Source organism: Pecten maximus, chromosome 2, assembly GCF_902652985.1.
Source record: "Pecten maximus chromosome 2, xPecMax1.1, whole genome shotgun sequence".
Lineage (NCBI taxonomy): Eukaryota > Metazoa > Mollusca > Bivalvia > Pectinida > Pectinidae > Pecten > Pecten maximus.
The window spans coordinates 54,604,148-54,627,877 of NC_047016.1; the positions used below are offsets into that span (position 1 = coordinate 54,604,148).

At 38.7% G+C, this 23,730-nt stretch overlaps 1 protein-coding gene across 1 annotated transcript; it reads left to right on the forward strand.

The window, feature by feature from the left end:
• The first annotated feature begins 1,848 nt into the window (after positions 1-1,848).
• On the forward strand, positions 1,849-16,390 carry LOC117322529 (GTP-binding protein Rheb homolog). The gene is made up of 8 exons (XM_033877494.1): positions 1,849-2,019; positions 3,985-4,056; positions 4,560-4,627; positions 6,707-6,789; positions 7,095-7,151; positions 7,775-7,834; positions 14,383-14,464; positions 15,867-16,390. Exons 1-8 carry the CDS (start codon positions 1,971-1,973, stop codon positions 15,954-15,956), a joined length of 561 nt encoding a protein of 186 aa, XP_033733385.1. The 5' UTR covers positions 1,849-1,970; the 3' UTR covers positions 15,957-16,390.
• The last annotated feature ends 7,340 nt before the right edge of the window (positions 16,391-23,730 follow it).

Below are 23,730 nucleotides of genomic sequence, written 5' to 3' on the forward strand. Positions count from 1 at the left end.
CAATAACCTTACCCAACAATAACCTTACACAACAATAACCCTACCCAACAATAACCTTACTCAACAATAACCTTACTCAACAATAACCTTACCCAACAATAACCTTACTCAACAATAACCTTACTCAACAATAACCTTACCCAACAATAACCTTACTCAACAATAACCTTACCAACAACCTTACAATAACAATACCCAACAATAACCTTACCCAACAATAACCTACCAACAATAACCTTACTCAACAATAACCTACCCAACAATAACCTTACCCAACAATAACCTTACCCAACAATAACCTTACTCAACAATAACCTTACCCAACAATAACCTTACTCAACAATAACCTTACCCAACAATAACCTTACCCAACAATAACCTTACCCAACAATAACCTTACTAACAATAACCTTACCCAACAATACCTAAACAAAATAACCTTACCAACAAACTTTAAAACCACAACAATAACCTTACTTCAACAAACCTTACCAACAATAACTTACTCAACAATAACCTACCCACATACCTTACCAAATACCTACCCAACAATACCTACCAACAATAACCTTACCAACATAACCTACCACAATAACCTTACTCAACAATAACCTTACCCCAATAACCTTACCCAACAATAACCTACCCAAAACCCTACTCACAATAACCTTACCGAACACCATAACCTTACCCAACAATAACCTAACCCAACAATAACCTTACCCAACAATAACCTTACAATAACCTTACCCAACAATAACCTTACCCAACAATAACCTTACCCAACAATAACCTAACTCAACAATAACCTTACCCAACAATAACCTTACCCAACAATAACCTTACCAACAAAAAACCTTACACAACAAACTTTTAAAACTCACTGAACTTACCAACATAAACCGACCCAACAATAACCTACTCAACAATAACCTTACAACTGAACCTTCCAACAAAACCTGACCCAAGCTTCTAACAGAGAACCTTTACTCAACAATATACGGACACACAAACCACCACAAAACGGTTACAAACAAAAAACCTGACCCAACAAAACTGACCCAACAATAACCTGACCCAACAAGAAACCCGACAAACAAGACCATCTTCCGACGCAACAACTACTCGACAATAACCACACAACATACCGTTACCCAACCAGAACGTGACGCAACAATAACCTTACGCACAACACATAACCGTTACCCAAAATACCACCGTGACCTAAAACAAAACCTACAAACACCCTTACAACAATAACCGTACCCCAACAATAACCTTACCCAACAATAATAACCACAATACCGTACCAACAATACCTTACGCACAATAACCTTACAAAAACATAACCTTACCTCAACAAGAACCCATCAACATAACTGTGTACTCAACATTAGTACCACAAGTAACTTCTAAAAACACAAACTAGGCACCCAAATAACCATACTCAAACAAAACTTACGCAACAAACGACCAACAAACCACCCAACAATAAATAACAAACCGACCCAACAAACCTATAAAAACTTACAACAAAATACTCAATAACCCAACAAAACCACAATACCCAACAATAACCTTACCCAACAATAACCTTACTCAACAATAACCTTACTCAACAATAACCTTACCCGACAATAACCTTACCCAACAATAACCTTACTCAACAATAACCTCACATCTAGCACATGTTATGTCAATATTTTGTCATCGTTGATATATTTGAAAATAAAAAAGATGCATCCAAAATTAATCAATAATCAACTCAGTAGATTCTAAACGTTTGACTTCTCATAACAAACGACGCAGCTTCTTTTTTTAGCAGTCCAGGGGAAGCAACTCTAAGTAAACATTATTGACCGGAAGTTCATATCCAAAACAACACCAGAAAATGGTGTAAATTGGAAGCAGGGATAATAATTCATTTTAGACACCAAAGCAGATGTAAGGAAGCCTATAAACACGCTAAGATGCCGACAAGACAGAGAAAGATAGCCCTTATGGGCTTCCGATCTGTCGGTAAGTCTCTAACTTTGTCAATATTTACCATATTCCTGCTCGTGTATTCTACTTTTCATTTCATCACGATCGTGTTGGATATCATTTTGATTTGTTGGAACATTGCCAGATACTAGTGTTCTGCTAATGACCTCGTGATGAGAAAGGGTACAGAATGACTCGTCATAATGGCCACATGTATCTACATCTCGGCCACAACTAACGTTAAGAAAAAGTAAACAAGTGCGTAAATTGGACAAACCTTTAGGCCTAATAATGCACTTCACTTTTAACTTGTTTCAGTTAGTTTCCTTGTCTAAAAATAGGACCCAAGGAAATAACATTGTGTAATGCAAATTTAGACAGAGTGTTTTAAGTTCTAAAAATACATACAGAATATCTAGCACGTAATTCATGAAGTAAAATAAAAAATAATTGTTGAGAAAGGAAAACTCAATGCTTTTGATGGTACAACATAATATAAGCTATAAGCTTAATTATGTTCACTAGATAAGCTGTGTAACTCGGGTGAATAGTTTCTGTTTCTGAACCTCTACCAGATTCTTGTAATGTGGAACAATCTGAAAGAAGATTTGATGAACACTCTAACCATGCAAAAATAACTATATATATATATATATACATATAATTTCCTAAGAATCAGAACATGTACAATGTACTGTATGTGTAATTAATTATATACAAGCTTTGACACTTTAAAAGGGGCATTCCTTCGTTCGGACATCAGAAACATGCACAATTTTTATTGTTAAAATCTATCTCCGAACGATGATTATATTAGTGTGTGCCTACATGTAATGAAATTAACGCCGAAATGTACAAGAAAAATGTGTATGATATACAAATACTGTATGGTTTTACAGTTTTAGTGATAATTTGGGTTAATTTAAGAATTTTCAGGACTTAATGGTCAAGAACTATCATGGTTTATCTCGAGTATAAAACTACCTTATTGATGTTAAAGATTAGAACTTTAACTACCTGGAAAAAATACATATTTTCCAGTTTGTTTAATTTTGATGACCTAAATTTTATTCAAACGAAGGAATGCCCTTTTAACTTTTCTTTGTATACATATCGTACATTATTGTAATTTGTGTATCTTATGCAAATTAATAGATCTATATGGATAGAGAGGCTCTTAGCTTGCATCCATTTATTTTGCCAATCTTGTGTTCATCCGTCTATCTCTCACAGTAACACTTAAAATGCTGACATTACTTTCAACCTATTTCTATGATGGCTGTACATTTTATACTTAAACTTGAATAATGGAGAAAACCCACGGGCGGAAAACTAACGTGCCATTGGGGAAACAACAAACCCAACAGACATCATCCCATGTGCAGCTCCAACCCATATTTAAGAGGAGAGTGGTCTGAAGCACGCACATGACTGTACTGTTATAATTAGCACATTACAGAGTCAGATCATGGCTACTGAGCTCCCAGGCACCCCTTGGGATATAGTTTTTTCACAACTGCATACATGCTTAAATTATTTGATCACTAACATTTCATTGCTTTTCAAGTTTTCTTTAGAAGCCATGTTAGATTGGTCAGTGTTATGATAAAGGGTTTTGTGATGGTGTTTGTTCATGTACATGTGGTTTCAAGATGTTGTGTAGACATTAATGTATATATGGTAACTTTAAAATTCTGAGTGCATGCACACTGTGTTCGCCAATTTTCTGCATATGACCTACTGGTTTTGATGGACTATGAGGAATGCTTATAATAACGTAGTCATTTACATGTACTGATCTGCTCCTAAAGACTAAAATTACTTTCAGCATTTCATTGATTTTGATCAATGTCATTGTTAATGTTATTTATCTTATTCTGTGCCTTAGAGTTCGAATCAAAAATAAAATGCTTCCACAAAAAATAAGCACTTAATATGTACTTCTATATGGGATAGTTTATAACAATGTTATATAGTTCCGAATGTCATTTTATTTTGCAGGAAAATCCTCTGTCACTATACAGTTTGTTGAGAACCACTTTGTGGACTCCTACGACCCAACCATCGAAAATAGTATGTATTAACAATGTTAAAATATTGGCTGTGTATCGTGAAATACAAAATACATCTACATTGTATAGGTTAACCTTAAACTAAATTCTACATAATGCATTGTAAAGCTTTATCTTTAAAAACATATTGATAAGGATCAGTTACAACCTGTTTTATTTCTGAGGAGTCTGAAGTTGTTTAATGGTTCATCAGTAAAATTATTTGGTGTCACATTGTATAAAGCAGACTCATGCAGGGTCCACAATTCATCAGCCAGAGGTTTCCGGGGACTTCTGTACATGTCAAACCAGCTTTGTTAAGTATGTACTATTACACATGTTTACCCAGTGACTTCCAGTCACCACTAATTCAGTTGACCTATATATATATATATACCCAATCAATGTTATAGTCAGGCTTCTGATCGTGAAACAATCTGCTTTCTAACATTTTAAAACACTTTAGATGGGAAACATTAAATTGTTGGAATTTGAGTCGTTACTTAACATAAATCTTCTTTGCAGCTTTTCAGAAGAACCAGAAGATCAATGGTCAGGATTATGTTTTGGATGTCGTAGACACCGCTGGTCAGGTATTGTTACTATAAATAGATTCCCTGGTCAGGTGTAACTGTACACAGATTACCTGGTCAGATGTAACTATACACAGATTACCTGGTCAGGTGTAACTATACACAGATTACCTGGTCAGGTGTAACTATATACAGATTACCTGGTCAGGTGTAACTATACACAGATTACCTGGTCAGGTGTAACTATATACAGATTACCTGGTCAGATGTAACTATATACAGATTACCTGGTCAGGTGTAACTATATACAGATTACCTGGTCATCAGGTGAAACTATACACAGATTACCTGGTCAGGTGTAACTATACACAGATTACCTGGTCAGGTGTAACTATATACAGATTACCTGGTCAGGTGTAACTATATACAGATTACCTGGTCATCAGGTGTAACTATACACATATTACCTGGTCAGGTGTAACTGTACACAGATTACCTGGTCAGGTGTAACTATACACAGATTACCTGGTCAGGTGTAACTATACACAGATTACCTGGTCAGGTGTAACTGTACACAGATTACCTGGTCAGGTGTAACCATATACAGATTACCTGGTCAAGTGTAACTATACACAGATTACCTGATCAGGTGTAACTATACACAGATTACCTGGTCAGGTGTAACTATATACAGATTACCTGGTCAGGTGTAACTATACACAGATTACCTGGTCAGGTGTAACTGTACACAGATTACCTGGTCAGGTGTAACTATACACAGATTACCTGGTCAGGTGTAACTATACACAGATTACCTGGTCAGGTGTAACTATACACAGATTACCTGGTCAGGTTTAACTATACACAGATTACCTGGTCAGGTTTAACTATACACTGATTACCTGGTCAGGTGTAACTATACAGATTACCTGGTCAGGTGTAACTATACAGATTACCTGGTCAGGTGTAACTATACACTGATTACCTGGTCAGGTGTAACTATACATAGATTACCTGGTCAGGTGTAACTATACACAGATTACCTGGTCAGATGTAACTATACACAGATTACCTGGTCAGGTGTAACTATACAGATTACCTGGTCAGGTGTAACTATACAGATTACCTGGTCATCAGGTGTAACTATACATAGATTACCTGGTCAGGTGTAACTATACATAGATTACCTGGTCAGATGTAACCATATACAGATTACCTGGTCAGGTGTAACTATACACAGATTACCTGGTCAGGTGTAACTGTACACAGATTACCTGGTCAGGTGTAACTATACACAGATTACCTGGTCAGGTGTAACTATACACAGATTACCTGGTCAGGTGTAACTATACACAGATTACCTGGTCAGGTGTAACTATACACTGATTACCTGGTCAGGTGTAACTATACAGATTACCTGGTCAGGTGTAACTATACACAGATTACCTGATCAGGTGTAACTCTACACAGATTACCTGGTCAGGTGTAACTATACACAGATTACCTGGTCAGGTGTAACTATACAGATTACCTGGTCAGGTGTAACTATACAGATTACCTGGTCATCAGGTGTAACTATACAGATTACCTGGTCAGGTATAACTATACAGATTACCTGGTAAGATGTAACTATACACAGATTACCTGGTCAGGTGTAACTATATACAGATTACCTGGTCATCAGGTGTAACTATACAGATTACCTGGTCAGGTGTAACTATACACAGATTACCTGGTCAGGTGTAACTATACACAGATTACCTGGTCAGGTGTAACTGTACACAGATTACCTGGTCAGTTGTAACTATATACAGATTACCTGGTCAGGTGTAACTATATACAGATTACCTGGTCAGGTTTAACTATACACAGATTACCTGGTCAGGTTTAACTATACACAGATTACCTGGTCAGGTGTAACTATACATAGATTACCTGGTCAGGTGTAACTATACACAGATTACCTGGTCAGGTGTAACTATACATAGATTGCCTGGTCATCAGGTGTAACTATATACAGATTACCTGGTCAGGTGTAACTATACAGATTACCTGGTCTGGTAAAACTATACACAGAAGACTACTCTACCTCAGACCTATTTTATGACTGTCCTGATGTAAATATCTCCTCCATTACAGGACGAGTACTCCATTCTACCTCAGACCTATTTTATGAGTATAGACGGTTATATACTTGTGTACTCTGTCAACTCTCGTAAAAGGTGAGACATTCTTATATCATCAATACAGTAATGATGTAAATACATGTAATAATTTGTATCTAAAGGTGACAACATGATTTGGTTTATACTTGGTTTTAAGGTAAATAATATTTCAGAGGTATTAATTGATTGATGTTGGATTTTAATGTAAAAAGTAACGAAGTTCAATTATCATTTATGCATCACTTAACTTGACAAAACCTTTTAGATATTTAGTATTCTAAAAACAAACTTTAACAGTGATTGTAAACCACTGTGTACATATTTAAACAGAATAAATGATTCAATATGTTTTGTCTTTGTAGCTTTGATGTTGTCAAGGTGATTTATGACAAACTGTTGGACATGAAAGGCAATATTAAGTAAGTAGGAATATTCAATTTCATGATTAATGGACTTGTTTCTATAATAATATCTACACAGCTACCTGGTCATTTTAAATGATAAGAGATGTGCAATTAAACGAAGTGATAATTATAATTTCTAAATAGATTTAAAAAAAATTCAAAGGACGAGTCGAAGTAACAATATATGGAATTTATTTATGAAAAACTGGCCCCAAAGTCTGGTACAATATAGTATCTAAAATCTACCAGCCTTTCTGTAGAAGTAGTGACCTATGATACCTTTCCTTTGGTGCATTCTGGAGTATTTTGAGCTTGAAACTAAGTAAAATGCAGAAGTGATCCAGAATGTTGATGTTTATTGTAAATGTTATGGTTGTTTAAGAATTACTTTGATAATTGAAAAAATAGATATAAAAGACAAGAAGAGATTGTTTTCATTTTCCATCGTTATGGGCAGCTGATTGGTTTCAGAAGTAAACAAGTCTAATGGACCAGTTCATTGTAAGATCTACTGGCCCTACATAAAACTAAATGGTCATGGACTGAAGGGCTTGTTGTTATTTATATCAACCTGGTATTAAACTGTCTGAGAAGTGTGACTTAGTAACACAATGATTTGTGGGTTGTCTACCTTGCAGGGTGCCTATTATACTGGTTGGGAACAAGAGAGATGTAGCGGAGCAGTTTCCTGGTGAGAGGTAGGTGTTCAATGTCTGTGAGACTGTACTGGTGTAGATCTACTACAGCTGGTGAGAGGTAGGTGTTCAATGTCTGTGAGGCTGTACTGGTGTCTACTACAGCTGGTGAGAGGTAGGTGTTCAATGTCTGTGAGGCTGTACTGGTGTCTACTACAGCTGGTGAGAGGTAGGTGTTCAATGTCTGTGAGGCTGTACTGGTGTCTACAACAGCTGGTGAGAGGTAGGTGTTCAATGTCTGTGAGGCTGTACTGGTGTCTACAACAGCTGGTGAGAGGTAGGTGTTCAATGTCTGTGAGGCTGTATTGGTATCTACTACAGCTGGTGAGAGGTAGGTGTTCAATGTCTGTGAGGCTGTACTGGTGTCTACTGTAGCTGGTGAGAGGTAGGTGTTCAATGTCTGTGAGACTGTACTGGTGTCTACTACAGCTGGTGAGAGGTAGGTGTTCAATGTCTGTGAGACTACTGGTGTCTACTACAGCTGGTGAGAGGTAGGTGTTCAATGTCTGTGAGGCTGTACTGGTGTCTACTACAGCTGGTGAGAGGTAGGTGTTCAATGTCTGTGAGGCTGTACTGGTGTCTACAACAGCTGGTGAGAGGTAGGTGTTCAATGTCTGTGAGGCTGTACTGGTGTAGATCTACTACAGCTGGTGAGAGGTAGGTGTTCAATGTCTGTGAGACTGTACTGGTGTCTACTACAGGTGGTGAGAGGTAGGTGTTCAATATCTGTGAGGCTGTACTGGTGTCTACAACAGCTGGTGAGAGGTAGGTGTTCAATGTCTGTGAGGCTGTACTGGTGTCTACTATAGCTGGTGAGAGGTAGGTGTTCAGTGTCTGTGAGACTACTGGTGTCTACTACAGCTGGTGAGAGGTAGGTGTTCAATGTCTGTGAGACTGTACTGGTGTCTACAACAGCTGGTGAGAGGTAGGTGTTCAATGTCTGTGATACTGTACTGGTGTCTACTACAGCTGGTGAGAGGTAGGTGTTCAATGTCTGTGAGGCTGTACTGGTGTCTACTACAGCTGGTGAGAGGTAGGTGTTCAATGTCTGTGAGGTTGTATTGGTGTCTACAACAGCTGGTGAGAGGTAGGTGTTCAATGTCTGTGAGACTGTACTGGTGTCTACTATAGCTGGTGAGAGGTAGGTGTTCAGTGTCTGTGAGGCTGTACTGGTGTCTACTACAGCTGGTGAGAGGTAGGTGTTCAGTGTCTGTGAGGCTGTACTGGTGTCTACTACAGCTGGTGAGAGGTAGGTGTTCAATGTCTGTGAGGCTGTACTGGTGTCTACTACAGCTGGTGAGAGGTAGGTGTTCAATGTCTGTGAGGCTGTACTGGTGTCTCTTACAGCTGGTGAGAGGTAGGTGTTCAATGTCTGTGAGGCTGTACTGGTGTCTACTACAGCTGGTGAGAGGTAGGTGTTCAATGTCTGTGAGACTGTACTGGTGTCTACTACAGCTGGTGAGAGGTAGGTGTTCAATGTCTGTGAGACTGTACTGGTGTCTACTACAGCTGGTGAGAGGTAGGTGTTCAATGTCTGTGAGGCTGTACTGGTGTCTACTACAGCTGGTGAGAGGTAGGTGTTCAATGTCTGTGAGACTGTACTGGTGTCTACTACAGCTGGTGAGAGGTAGGTGTTCAATGTCTGTGAGACTGTACTGGTGTCTACTACAGCTGGTGAGAGGTAGGTGTTCAATGTCTGTGAGGCTGTATTGGTGTCTACTACAGCTGGTGAGAGGTAGGTGTTCAATGTCTGTGAGGCTGTATTGGTGTCCACTACAGCTGGTGAGAGGTAGGTGTTCAATGTCTGTGAGGCTGTACTGGTGTCTCTTACAGCTGGTGAGAGGTAGGTGTTCAATGTCTGTGAGGCTGTATTGGTGTCTACAACAGCTGGTGAGAGGTAGGTGTTCAATGTCTGTGAGGCTGTACTGGTGTCTACTACAGCTGGTGAGAGGTAGGTGTTCAATGTCTGTGAGGCTGTACTGGTGTCTACTACAGCTGGTGAGAGGTAGGTGTTCAATGTCTGTGAGGCTGTACTGGTGTCTACTACAGCTGGTGAGAGGTAGGTGTTCAATGTCTGTGAGGCTGTACTGGTGTCTACTACAGCTGGTGAGAGGTAGGTGTTCAATGTCTGTGAGGCTGTACTGGTGTCTACTACAGCTGGTGAGAGGTAGGTGTTCAATGTCTGTGAGACTGTACTGGTGTCTACTACAGCTGGTGAGAGGTAGGTGTTCAATGTCTGTGAGACTGTACTGGTGTAGATCTACTACAGCTGGTGAGAGGTAGGTGTTCAATGTCTGTGAGACTGTACTGGTGTCTACTACAGCTGGTGAGAGGTAGGTGTTCAATGTCTGTGAGACTGTACTGGTGTCTACTACAGCTGGTGAGAGGTAGGTGTTCAATGTCTGTGACTCTGGTGTCTACTCCAGCTGGTGAGAGGTAGGTGTTCAATGTCTGTGAGACTGTACTGGTGTCTACTACAGCTGGTGAGAGGTAGGTGTTCAATGTCTGTGAGGCTGTACTGGTGTCTACAACAGCTGGTGAGAGGTAGGTGTTCAATGTCTGTGAGGCTGTACTGGTGTCTACAACAGCTGGTGAGAGGTAGGTGTTCAATGTCTGTGAGACTGTACTGGTGTCTACAGCTGGTGAGAGGTAGGTGTTCAATGTCTGTGTGACTGTACTGGTGTCTATTACAGCTGGTGAGAGGTAGGTGTTCAATGTCTGTGAGGCTGTACTGGTGTCTACTACAGCTGGTGAGAGGTAGGTGTTCAATGTCTGTGAGGCTGTATTGGTGTCTACTACAGCTGGTGAGAGGTAGGTGTTCAATGTCTGTGAGGCTGTACTGGTGTCTACTACAGCTGGTGAGAGGTAGGTGTTCAATGTCTGTGAGGCTGTACTGGTGTCCACTACAGCTGGTGAGAGGTAGGTGTTCAATGTCTGTGAGACTGCACTGGTGTCTACAACAGCTGGTGAGAGGTAGGTGTTCAATGTCTGTGAGACTGTACTGGTGTAGATCTACTACAGCTGGTGAGAGGTAGGTGTTCAATGTCTGTGAGACTGTACTGGTGTCTACTACAGCTGGTGAGAGGTAGGTGTTCAATGTCTGTGAGACTGTACTGGTGTCTACAACAGCTGGTGAGAGGTAGGTGTTCAATGTCTGTGAGGCTGTACTGGTGTCTACTCCAGCTGGTGAGAGGTAGGTGTTCAATGTCTGTGAGACTGTACTGGTGTCTACAACAGCTGGTGAGAGGTAGGTGTTCAATGTCTGTGAGGCTGTACTGGTGTCTACTACAGCTGTTGAGAGGTAGGTGTTCAATGTCTGTGAGGCTGTACTGGTGTCTACAGCTGGTGAGAGGTAGGTGTTCAATGTCTGTGAGGCTGTACTGGTGTCTACAGCTGGTGAGAGGTAGGTGTTCAATGTCTGTGAGACTGTACTGGTGTCTACTACAGCTGGTGAGAGGTAGGTGTTCAATGTCTGTGAGGCTGTACTGGTGTCTACTACAGCTGGTGAGAGGTAGGTGTTCAATGTCTGTGAGACTGTACTGGTGTCTACTACAGCTGGTGAGAGGTAGGTGTTCAATGTCTGTGATACTGTACTGGTGTCTACTACAGCTGGTGAGAGGTAGGTGTTCAATGTCTGTGAGACTGTACTGGTGTCTACAGCTGGTGAGAGGTAGGTGTTCAATGTCTGTGAGACTGTACTGGTGTCTACTACAGCTGGTGAGAGGTAGGTGTTCAATGTCTGTGAGACTGTACTGGTGTCTACTACAGCTGGTGAGAGGTAGGTGTTCAATGTCTGTGAGACTGTACTGGTGTTTACTGTAGCTGGTGAGAGGTAGGTGTTCAATGTCTGTGAGACTGTACTGGTGTCTACTACAGCTGGTGAGAGGTAGGTGTTCAATGTCTGTGAGACTGTACTGGTGTTTACTGTAGCTGGTGAGAGGTAGGTGTTCAATGTCTGTGAGACTGTACTGGTGTCTACTACAGCTGGTGAGAGGTAGGTGTTCAATGTCTGTGAGGCTGTACTGGTGTCTACTAAAGCTGGTGAGAGGTAGGTGTTCAATGTCTGTGAGGCTGTACTGGTGTCTACTACAGCTGGTGAGAGGTAGGTGTTCAATGTCTGTGTGACTGTACTGGTGTCTATAACAGCTGGTGAGAGGTAGGTGTTCAATGTCTGTGAGACTGTACTGGTGTAGATCTTCTACAGCTGGTGAGAGGTAGGTGTTCAATGTCTGTGATACTGTACTGGTGTCTACTACAGCTGGTGAGAGGTAGGTGTTCAATGTCTGTGAGGTTGTATTGGTGTCTACTACAGTTGGTGAGAGGTAGGTGTTCAATGTCTGTGAGGCTGTACTGGTGTCTACTACAGCTGGTGAGAGGTAGGTGTTCAATGTCTGTGAGACTGTACTGGTGTAGATCTACTACAGCTGGTGAGAGGTAGGTGTTCAATGTCTGTGTGACTGTACTGGTGTCTATTACAGCTGGTGAGAGGTAGGTGTTCAATGTCTGTGAGACTGTACTGGTGTCTACTACAGCTGGTGAGGGGTAGGTGTTCAATGTCTGTGAGGCTGTACTGGTGTCTACTACAGCTGGTGAGGGGTAGGTGTTCAATGTCTGTGAGACTGTACTGGTGTCTACAGCTGGTGAGGGGTAGGTGTTCAATGTCTGTGAGGCTGTACTGGTGTCTACTACAGCTGGTGAGGGGTAGGTGTTCAATGTCTGTGAGACTGTACTGGTGTCTACAGCTGGTGAGAGGTAGGTGTTCAATGTCTGTGACTCTGGTGTCTACTCCAGCTGGTGAGAGGTAGGTGTTCAATGTCTGTGAGACTGTACTGGTGTCTACTACAGCTGGTGAGAGGTAGGTGTTCAATGTCTGTGAGACTGTACTGGTGTCTACTACAGCTGGTGAGGGGTAGGTGTTCAATGTCTGTGAGGCTGTATTGGTGTCTACAACAGCTGGTGAGGGGTAGGTGTTCAATGTCTGTGAGACTGTACTGGTGTCTACTACAGCTGGTGAGGGGTAGGTGTTCAATGTCTGTGAGGCTGTATTGGTGTCTACAACAGCTGGTGAGGGGTAGGTGTTCAATGTCTGTGAGGCTGTATTGGTGTCTACAACAGCTGGTGAGAGGTAGGTGTTCAATGTCTGTGAGACTGTACTGGTGTCTACTACAGCTGGTGAGGGGTAGGTGTTCAATGTCTGTGAGGCTGTACTGGTGTCTACTACAGCTGGTGAGGGGTAGGTGTTCAATGTCTGTGAGGCTGTATTGGTGTCTACAACAGCTGGTGAGGGGTAGGTGTTCAATGTCTGTGAGGCTGTACTGGTGTCTACAGCTGGTGAGAGGTAGGTGTTCAATGTCTGTGAGGCTGTACTGGTGTCTACAACAGCTGGTGAGAGGTAGGTGTTCAATGTCTGTGAGGCTGTACTGGTGTCTACTACAGCTGGTGAGAGGTAGGTGTTCAATGTCTGTGAGGCTGTATTGGTGTCCACTACAGCTGGTGAGAGGTAGGTGTTCAATGTCTGTGAGACTGTACTGGTGTCTACTACAGCTGGTGAGAGGTAGGTGTTCAATGTCTGTGAGGCTGTACTGGTGTCTACTACAGCTGGTGAGAGGTAGGTGTTCAATGTATGTGAGGCTGTACTGGTGTCTACAACAGCTGGTGAGAGGTAGGTGTTCAATGTCTGTGAGGCTGTACTGGTGTCTACTACAGCTGGTGAGAGGTAGGTGTTCAATGTATGTGAGGCTGTACTGGTGTCTACAACAGCTGGTGAGAGGTAGGTGTTCAATGTCTGTGAGACTGTACTGGTGTCTACTACAGCTGGTGAGAGGTAGGTGTTCAATGTATGTGAGGCTGTACTGGTGTCTACAACAGCTGGTGAGAGGTAGGTGTTCAATGTCTGTGAGGCTGTACTGGTGTCTACTACAGCTGGTGAGAGGTAGGTGTTCAATGTCTGTGAGGCTGTATTGGTGTCTTCTACAGCTTACATGTTTTATCAGCTCTCACAGAAGCAGTTTTCAGATGTTGTAAGTTTATTTTTAATTGCCCTCTGCCAAAATGATTTAATTTTAATTAATTTTAATTTAAATAATTTTATTTTTTGGAACATTTGTATTGCTTCCCTTAATTAGGTGAGGATGACCTATAGCCATAACGTTTCGTCCATTTTCATCTGCCGTTCACATGTGCCCTCAGTATTTCACATTTCATGTTTCTTCTCATATTCCACAAGTGATTCAGCTTTAACTTACCTAAAATGATCCTGAGATGGTCCTGACCAAATGTTGTGATTTTACGGATCAGATGTTTCAAATTCAAATGTTGGCAAACTGCATAAATATTGCCATTACTATATTTATCCGTCAAGAAGCCAAATTGGCTTTAACTTTGATCTGCTGTTATCAAAAATTACTAATTAGTATTACCAATATGTAAATGTCTCAAATTACTCAGATGTCTGAAATTACTTCAGTTACCTCCCTTACGATATCTGTTTGACCTGGTTGGAGTGCTAGTTATAACCCTCTAGTTGTACATGTGTTTGTATGTCTTTACAGGGAAGTCCCAGAGGATGAAGCTAAAGGACTTGCTAGAAAGTGGGAAGTTCCCTTCATGGAGACTTCAGCCAAGGAACATGAGGTCTGGTTTAGATATCCCTTCGTAGTGATAACATAATGATCCACTATTACTTCCCATAGAGTGTATACTGTAGAGTAATGATACACTATTACTTCCCATAGAGTGTGTATACTGTAGAGTAATGATACACTATTACTCCCCATAGAGTGTGTATACTGTAGAGTAATGATACACTATTACTCCCCATAGAGTGTGTATACTGTAGAGTAATGATACACTATTACTCCCCATAGAGTGTGTATACTGTAGAGTAATGATACACTATTACTCCCTATAGAGTGTGTATACTGTAGAGTAATGATACACTATTACTTCCCATAGAGTGTATACTGTAGAGTAATGATACACTATTACTTCCCATAGAGTGTGTATACTGTAGAGTAATGATACACTATTACTCCCCATAGAGTGTGTACTGTAGAGTAATGATACACTATTACTTCCCATAGAGTGTGTATACTGTAGAGTAATGATACACTATTACTCCCCATAGAGTGTGTATACTGTAGAGTAATGATACACTATTACTTCCCATAGAGTGTATACTGTAGAGTAATGATACACTATTACTCCCCATAGAGTGTGTATACTGTAGAGTAATGATACACTATTACTTCCCATAGAGTGTGTATACTGTAGAGTAATGATACACTATTACTCCCCATAGAGTGTGTATACTGTAGAGTAATGATACACTATTACTCCCCATAGAGTGTGTATACTGTAGAGTAATGATACACTATTACTTCCCATAGAGTGTATACTGTAGAGTAATGATACACTATTACTTCCCATAGAATATGTATACTGTAGAGTAATGATACACTAGCTATTACTCCCCATAGAGTGTGTACAGTAGAGTAATGATACACTATTACTTCCCATAGAGTGTATACTGTAGAGTAATGATACACTATTACTCCCCATAGAGTGTGTATACTGTAGAGTAATGATACACTATTACTCCCCATAGAGTGTGTACAAATGTATACTGACACTAGATCTGGATCTGTTTTAGGTTCTCGATCTGGTCATTAAAACATTATAAACAGTGGTCACTTCTCACTTTACCCATCCTTTAATGACCTCAGCTGTTGATAGGACAGTATACAATACTAAACCTAACCTGGACAGATTTAGTGAAATCCTGATTCAGGTGTCCCTTTGTCAGCATAATTGTTATGTTCTTAAACTGCCCAAATTGATACTAACACAACAACACAATAAACAAATACACCAATGACCTTCTGACATCTAGAGTTATACATGTACATATCATTTAACGACTTCCTCTACAAAGTGTTTAAATATTCAATGTCCTGATGTAAGAAAATGTTAAAGTTTTATGAATATTGAAAAATAATCCTTAAAGCTAGCTTGATAATTTCGTTTTGTTTTGCAGAGTGTAAAAGAAGTGTTTTCCAAAATCATCATGGCAATAGAGCGTCTGGAAGGAAACGAGCCGGAAAAATCCTCGTGTATATTATCATAGTGATAGCTTCGGTTACCATCAATATATATATATATTATATATATACTTGTATTAATAGTAAACAGGAAATCACCTGTTTGCACCTGTACAGCGACCTTATTAATAGTAAACAGGAAATCACCTGTTTGCACCTGTACAGCGACCTAATTAGAACCTGTTCATACCTATATTTAGGGTACAGCTTGTCCTGCCATGAGGTGAATTCTGTCCCCACAAATTGATTACTATGTTTGGATCACCTTAATTTGGAGAATGCTGATGCTGAAAAATTTGGTATGTTGAAGTATGATAACCATGTTATCCCTGAGACAGATATTATGTCATAATATCAGATATAATGTCATTTTGTCATTACCTGGTATGTCGTTATGTCAGATATTATACCTGGTATGTCGTTATGTCAGATATTATACCTGGTATGTCAGGTATTACCTGGTATGTCGTTATGTCAGATATTATACCTGGTATGTCAGGTATTACCTGGTATGTCGTTATGTCAGATATTATACCTGGTATGTCAGGTATTACCTGGTATGTCGTTATGTCATATATTATACCTGGTATGTCGATATGTCAGATATTATACCTGGTATGTCAAGTATAACCTGGTATGTCATTATGTCAGGTATTACCTGGTATGTCGTTATGTCAGATATTATACCTGGTATGTCGTTATGTCAGATATTATACCTGGTATGTCGTTATGTCAGATATTATACCTGGTATGTCAGGTATTACATGGTATATTGTTATGTCATTATGTCAGGTATAATTATCATTATACAATGATGTAATACATATAGTGATGTAATACATATAATGATGTAATACATTAAATGATGTAATACATTAAATGATGTAATACATATTATGTATATACACATAATGATGTACATGTAATACATTAAATGATGTAATACATATGATGATGCATAAATTATTATCACAGTGTAAATATAAAGAACATTTCAATATTTTTACAGGTAGTATGAATGCCTCCCAAGAACTTTAATTACATTTTTCTTTAATCTAATATCACTTCACTGTGTGACATCAGTGAAATCATTAGCAGCATCAAATATTATATTTCATACAACGTTTTATCTAGTTGTGTATTGGTCTCATGGGTGTCGGGTAATATCAGTTGGTTTGAATCAATCTGGAATTTACTTTTTTGGCTTTATACACTTCATATCAACATTTCCAGATGCCAATAAATTGCTGAATATATTTGATGAAGTTTGTGTAAAATTGCTAAAATAAACAAAATAAACAAAAAAAACCATGAAAGTGTGGTAAAGGTGAAAATGAGGTTTGAAATTGATGTGTACGGTGTATTATAGTGTGGCTGTTATGGTAGTAATCCTATTGATTTTATCTTCCTTGGTAGAAAGATGGTTAACTAACATTCTCTGGATGTTATGATAATTGCCAAGATTTAATGCAGTTATTGGAAAACAAAACTTGATTTTAGCCTCATATCTGCATGATGCTGATATGTGAAAATCACTGGGAAGAAAAAATGCCCCAGGAACAACGATAAATAAACAGAATTTACATAAATAAACAAAATCCCAGAATAACGTTAATATTGAGAAATATAAGCATAACGAAGTAACAAGTATGAGGCAATTTAACAGTCTGACCTAACATTATCAAGTATAAGACAAATATATCCAAGTATTTAACTTGTAGCTAGAGCTTATTGTGTTCGTGGTTTTTGGTGATGACTCATCGTAATAGTGGTGTAGTAGAACTAGCTACTCTCTAAGTTTGTAACGCTACTCTCTGAGTTTGTAACGCTACTCTCTGAGTTTGTAACGCTACTCTCTGAGTTTGTAACGCTACTCTCTGAGTTTGTAACGCTACTCTCTGAGTTTGTAACGCTACTCTCTCTGTTGCTAATGCTTCTCTATTTTCCTAGATGACAATTTAAAAAAAAATTGTTAAGTTGATGTGCATGTATTTCACTATTTTTGTGCTTTAAAAAGAGAAAGAATTCATATAAAGGTGAAATATTGTTATAGAAAATGGTTGTCTAGAGGAGCACTGTCCAGTTCTTCATTTTATACATAAATGTATGTACATTGTGACAAATATATAAATGTATGTACATTGGGACGTGCTACAATCTTTGAATTAATAAGTATATAAGTTAGGATTAAGTTGGGTTTGGGAAATCTAGGTCATACAACACTGTCTGTGATTGGTTTCATAAACTTTGTATGAAACGGAAACGAAGATTTTTGATCCTATCAAACAAGTGTAATGAAGAAACCTTGAAAGTTCTAAGAACTGTTTTGACATTATTAGTGATTATATGTTGCTAGGTAAGATTTTCCTTTGTCTAAATTCCATCACATTGTGTCTGCTGGGATGTGTTACAGACACCATGACGATACAATAGGTCACATACTATACCTGTGTTTTATCCACTGTTTGTTTGATGTGTGTTAGCTAGGTAGAGTGGGGTTTTTCAACACTATAGTTTTATTATTCTCATGATGTACATGTAATATGTTCATTCAGCTTTCATTTGTATTCTCAAAAAAAAAGACAAAAGAAAATCAGTAAAATTGTGTCTGCTGTAGGTGCCAGCTTTCCTTATGTAATTTGTTTGTTAATGCTCATATTTGGTTAAAATCACGTGACATCTGTTTATATATAAATAATTGTTTGTTTTGATTCTCTATGATAACACCTATTAAAACATATTTTCTGTTGTAGTTTTATCAACATCTGGTAAACATTGTCAATGTGAAAACATTTCTAGAGTTAATAAAATGAAACTTGCAGTTTTGTTTTCATTGATAAACTTTAGTAAAGGGGACTGGTATATGTATCTTATCTCATCTCGATGTTACAACACACAGAAAGTGATGTAACTGTTGATGTGTGAGTAAGGGGAACTAACTGTTAAAGTAAGGGACACCAATACTGCAGTGGAGAGTTACTTATAGGCATATCAGAAACTGGAGGTATAATGGTGTTACTAGATGATTCCATTATTAGACTACCGGGGTATAGTTGTGTTACTAGATGATTCCATTATTAGACTACCGGGGTATAGTGGTGTTACTAGAAGATTCCATTATTAGACTACGGGGGTATAGTGGTGTTACTAGATGATTCCATTATTAGACTACCGGGGGTATAGTGGTGTTACTAGATGATTCCATTATTAGACTACGGGGGTATAGTGGTGTTACTAGATGATTCCATTATTAGACTACCGGGTATAATGGTGTTATTTGATGATTCCATTATAAGACTACCGGGGTATAATGGTGTTATTGGATGATTCCATTATAAGACTATACCGAGGGTTACACTGGTGTCGGATGTTACCAGAATTTGACCTAGGTGTTACTGTATTTATCAGATGTTTTGTGTTTTGACAGACTTGTTACTAGTTGAATGAGAATTGTAGCGGATATGAAATAAGTCAATGTATATCAAATCAATTGGTTTAAGCAGAGATATACAAGTCTCTGGTTTAAGTGATGTGTATAGGCAGATTTTTGTATTCGATATTGAAGGCACAGGGGTTAGAAATAATGAGTAGACATCAGTGTCTAGTGTAATGTGCATGTATCTAACCACTGTGATGATTCAACTATGAAAATGATCAGCATTTATATTTAGCAGATTTTTATCGGAATTAAGACACCCTTAGGTCAGATATTGTGTGTAGTACACAGGGTTTTGGCACAGTTCTCAAGCTCCAAAGGTCAATATGTGTATCATAAGTCCCAAACCTAGAGGTCAGAGATCTGTATCAAACCCCTGTGATCCAGTATGTTGTGTTTTCAGTGTGAATGATTGTAAGCCTACAAATAAGGTACAACGAAGTTTATAAGGGAGATAACCCTAACCTTACATTTAATGAAACACTAATTATTAGTCATTCTTGGCCCCAGCGGCTAAAACTTTATCAAAACTTTATTAAATCTGATAGATCACAAAGAATCTTACTTAGGTTATATTTGTCTGAAGGCTTCTGACTGCTAAAAAATAACACTTAAATATTCTTCTAAACATGCGATATCTAGTCATATGTACCGCAGAGTATAGAGCTCGCTGGACCTGAAAGGGATTTTACAACACAAGTTATCTCCCTTATTTGACGTTGCGATGTACTGAAATGTTTGTACATTGTTCACGGGGCATCAATAAAGTGTAAATATTTTCCTTCAGCTTGTCTTCTCGTTTGTTTATGTACCTGGAATGGGCCACATTACCAAAGTCGTTAGTTGTCTTTCCATCGGTTGTCAACATTTTCCCAACTTCGCTAGCCAAGGGTGTTCAATACGATACTCTCCTTTTCACAAAAAAAATGAGAGTATTGTATTGAACACGCTTGGCTAGCGAAGTTGACATTCTGGTTGGTTTTTGTTGTTTTCCTCGCTCACCATTTCCATTAGATATAAGCCAAGTAACAAGCTGTGTTAAAGGACTTGCAAAGTACTATGCACATATATTTAGTTCTAGTGAATGACCTTGTCCTACTTTCAAGGTTACACGGCTCAAATATGTTAGAAAGCTTCCTATATCTAACCATAGGCGTCTGCTTCTGGTTAGTATTCATAGAAAAAAGCCCCTGCTCATAATATATTAACACAGACGTCTGCTTATGCCATACCGTGGCTTCCAGCATCCGTCGTCCATCCTTCCGCCTGTCTGTCCGTCAACAATTACCTTATATTATGAACACGATAATTTGAGTAAATGTCAGGTAGCCATATATTTACAAGATCATTCAACAGTAACTTACAGAGTTATTATTTCCCTTTGTAATAATTATTATTGGACCTTGTGAACACAATAATTGAAGTAAATATCAACCCAGTTTGATAAAACTTTGTTTGTAGCCATATATCGACAAGATATTGGACGAGATCGAAAATTGAAATTATTCGACACTATTTTAACTTACAGGGTTATTGCCCTTTGTAATAATAGTATTATTTGACCTTGTGAACTCAATAATTGAAGTAAAACTCTACCAAGTTTGATGAAACTTTGTGTGTAGCCATATATCGACAAGATCTCGGACGAGTTCGAAATGGGAATTATTCTACAGTAACTGACAGATTTATTACCTTTAGTGAAAATATTATTATTTTGGACCTTGTGAACATAATAACTCAAGTAAATATCAACCAAGTTTGTTTACATGTAGCAATATATCGAGGATATATCGGGTTCGAAAATGAAAATGATTCAATGGTTACTTTCAAAGATATCCCCATTTGTAATAATATCATCAATAATTGAACAAATTGAAATATAACTTAGTGTATTTTGACCTTATTATCCAGAGGTGAGCGATACAGATCTTACACATTATAATGGTCGTGATGTTTGACGAAATCTATGGAACATGAATGCGGTCTAGTTCATTTATGTATTTTAAGATGAAATGTGCTGAATTTATCCTACTAATTTTACTTGATACCAAAATAATGGTCTGTGGATGCTGATTTCTCTAGAGAATAATGTCCACAACAAAGTACCTAGTTTTTTCTAATGGTGTATCGGTATTTTCCCTAGTTTTGTAGCATTTTTGTGACATTGAATACTTCAAATACCCAATCTTAAAAAAATAGGCCACATATTGAGAATTCCAAATGACATCTACATTTATACGTATGTGACGGAGCGCGTGGGGGATTTTCAGTACAGTACCATGGATTAGGATATTTTGGTTCTGGTTATATTTTGGATTTTGGTTTATTTGGTGCCTTCCATGAAAGCACCAAAATTTAACACGCCAAATTAAACGCCATCCGTATTAAAATGCCGACTATCCGGACTCGGTACATACATGTAGTTTGACCTTTGACCCTAGTCCAAGTTTCCTCTGGCCCTGACGCCATGTGTGGTGTAGTTATGGTGGCAGGGCCAGAGGAAACTCGGGCTACTTAGACCTTTACACCGAAGTTAACAGGACTCAGATGGCTTGCAGGAGAACGATACAGGCTACGCGGTCCTCTTGCTTTTGTTTCATTTCCTTGAAATTATGTTCTTTAGAATGGTAAATGTAATTTTCTTAGTCGACAGAAGAAATAAGTATTTGTTCTGTTGTAAGTCTCACTAAACCAGGATTATCGTTCGGGAGGCGCCCAAACTCCTGCCAGTCTAAACGTGACACCACCACGAAGCAGTTCTATGTGTAGCACGGTTTTTGACCAGTGTCGTTGTTGACTTCCAAGGTCAGCGTGGTCAGATAGGAAAATCCGGATTAATCCAGCGTGGTCAGATAGGAAAATCCGGATTAATCCAGCGCTGCATATAGCTATATTGTTAACTAGAGACATTTACAATGTACGGAAACATATTGGCGTCATTTTCAAGAACGTAGGAACGCAATAATTACGAACAAGATGAAAATTCGTACGAAAGAATTAAAATGTCGGTACAAACGTAGAAAGTAGTACGAACGAGTTACAATGTCCGTACAAAAGTTAAAAAGTCGTAAGAACGAAATGAAAAGTCGATAAAAACGAGTAAAAAGTCGGTACAAACGAGTTAAAACCCATAAGAACGAGATACAAAGTCGTATGAACAAGTTAAAAAAATTAACCACAAACAAGTGTTTTTAAAAAGTCGTACGAACAAGTTAGAAATCGGTACGAACGAGTTAAAAAGTCAAACAAACGAGTTAACTCGTCGTATGAATGCGTTTTAAGTTTGAAAAGGTAGGAATGAGCTTAAAGTCGTAAGGGAGAGTAAAAAAAAGTCGTTCAAACGAGTTAACTATGTACATGTATTTCTAAAACAAACTTGGCATGCCCAACAAAGGCAATATCCTCCACCTCTACATATCACTGTGAAACTTTGTAAAGTAAGTAATCATTTACTGTAGGAATGCGTGTACCCAATGTATCAATTTTACTGATTTGCATGTGTGGTGTTTAATTACATATAACACATGTTTCCTACACATCTAGGAATCCCTATTTGTGCAATACTTACTTGCATTCGTTGAAGATTTATTTTTTTTCAAATCAAACTAGCGATTTTATGTTAAAACAAGCACATGCTTACCGTACCTCGGATAATAAAACGACGTATTGACCCTATCAGAAGGTAATAATTGTACATGTATAATACAAATGTATAAGTCGGGAAAACAACATTGACATTAAATAATAGTAAATCCTCTCAGTAAGACAGCGACCTTTGTAGCTATAAGGACGATAGTTCAGTCACTTTAATGGAGTGGGCAGGTGCTCTCTACTGTAGGTTCAACTTTTCGAACTGAACGTGACGTGCTATAGGGTACATGTGTGGCCAGTGTTATTTCAAATCATCGAGTAAACAACCTAAGATTTGTGAGCGATAATCTTATTGTTGTCACGCTGAAAACTTAATCAATTAATACCTTACCACGTCATAGAGAGTATTAACCCCACTGTTGTTTGTTCAATTCCAGTATAAATACACTCCACACACATAGCATTGTGGCTGGACTGGTCGGTCTTATGTCTCGGGGAGTCAGTTCGTTAACAAGACATATTGTCAACAGTCAGGATATCGATGAGGATTCTTCACACAGTAACACAAATTAAACCATAGAAGTCAGCATTTTAGACATTTTAGTTTGAATATTTTAAAATGGCAGGGCGGCTTGCTAAAAACGTAACGGAGGAGTTTCTGACATGTTCAGTGTGTTTGGAGCGATTCAAAGATCCAAGGACACTACCTGGATGTGAACATTCATTCTGTTTGGCTTGTTTAGCCGGACATATAGACAGAACTAGATCAGATG

Bases quoted from the DNA above. Each gene is read 5' to 3' on its own strand.
- LOC117322529 (XM_033877494.1), top strand. From the start codon at position 1,971: ATGCCGACAAGACAGAGAAAGATAGCCCTTATGGGCTTCCGATCTGTC. The intron at 4,628-6,706 runs GTATTGTTACTA...CCTCCATTACAG, and splicing joins TCGTAGACACCGCTGGTCAG to GACGAGTACTCCATTCTACC. The intron at 14,465-15,866 runs GTCTGGTTTAGA...TTTGTTTTGCAG, and splicing joins CTTCAGCCAAGGAACATGAG to AGTGTAAAAGAAGTGTTTTC.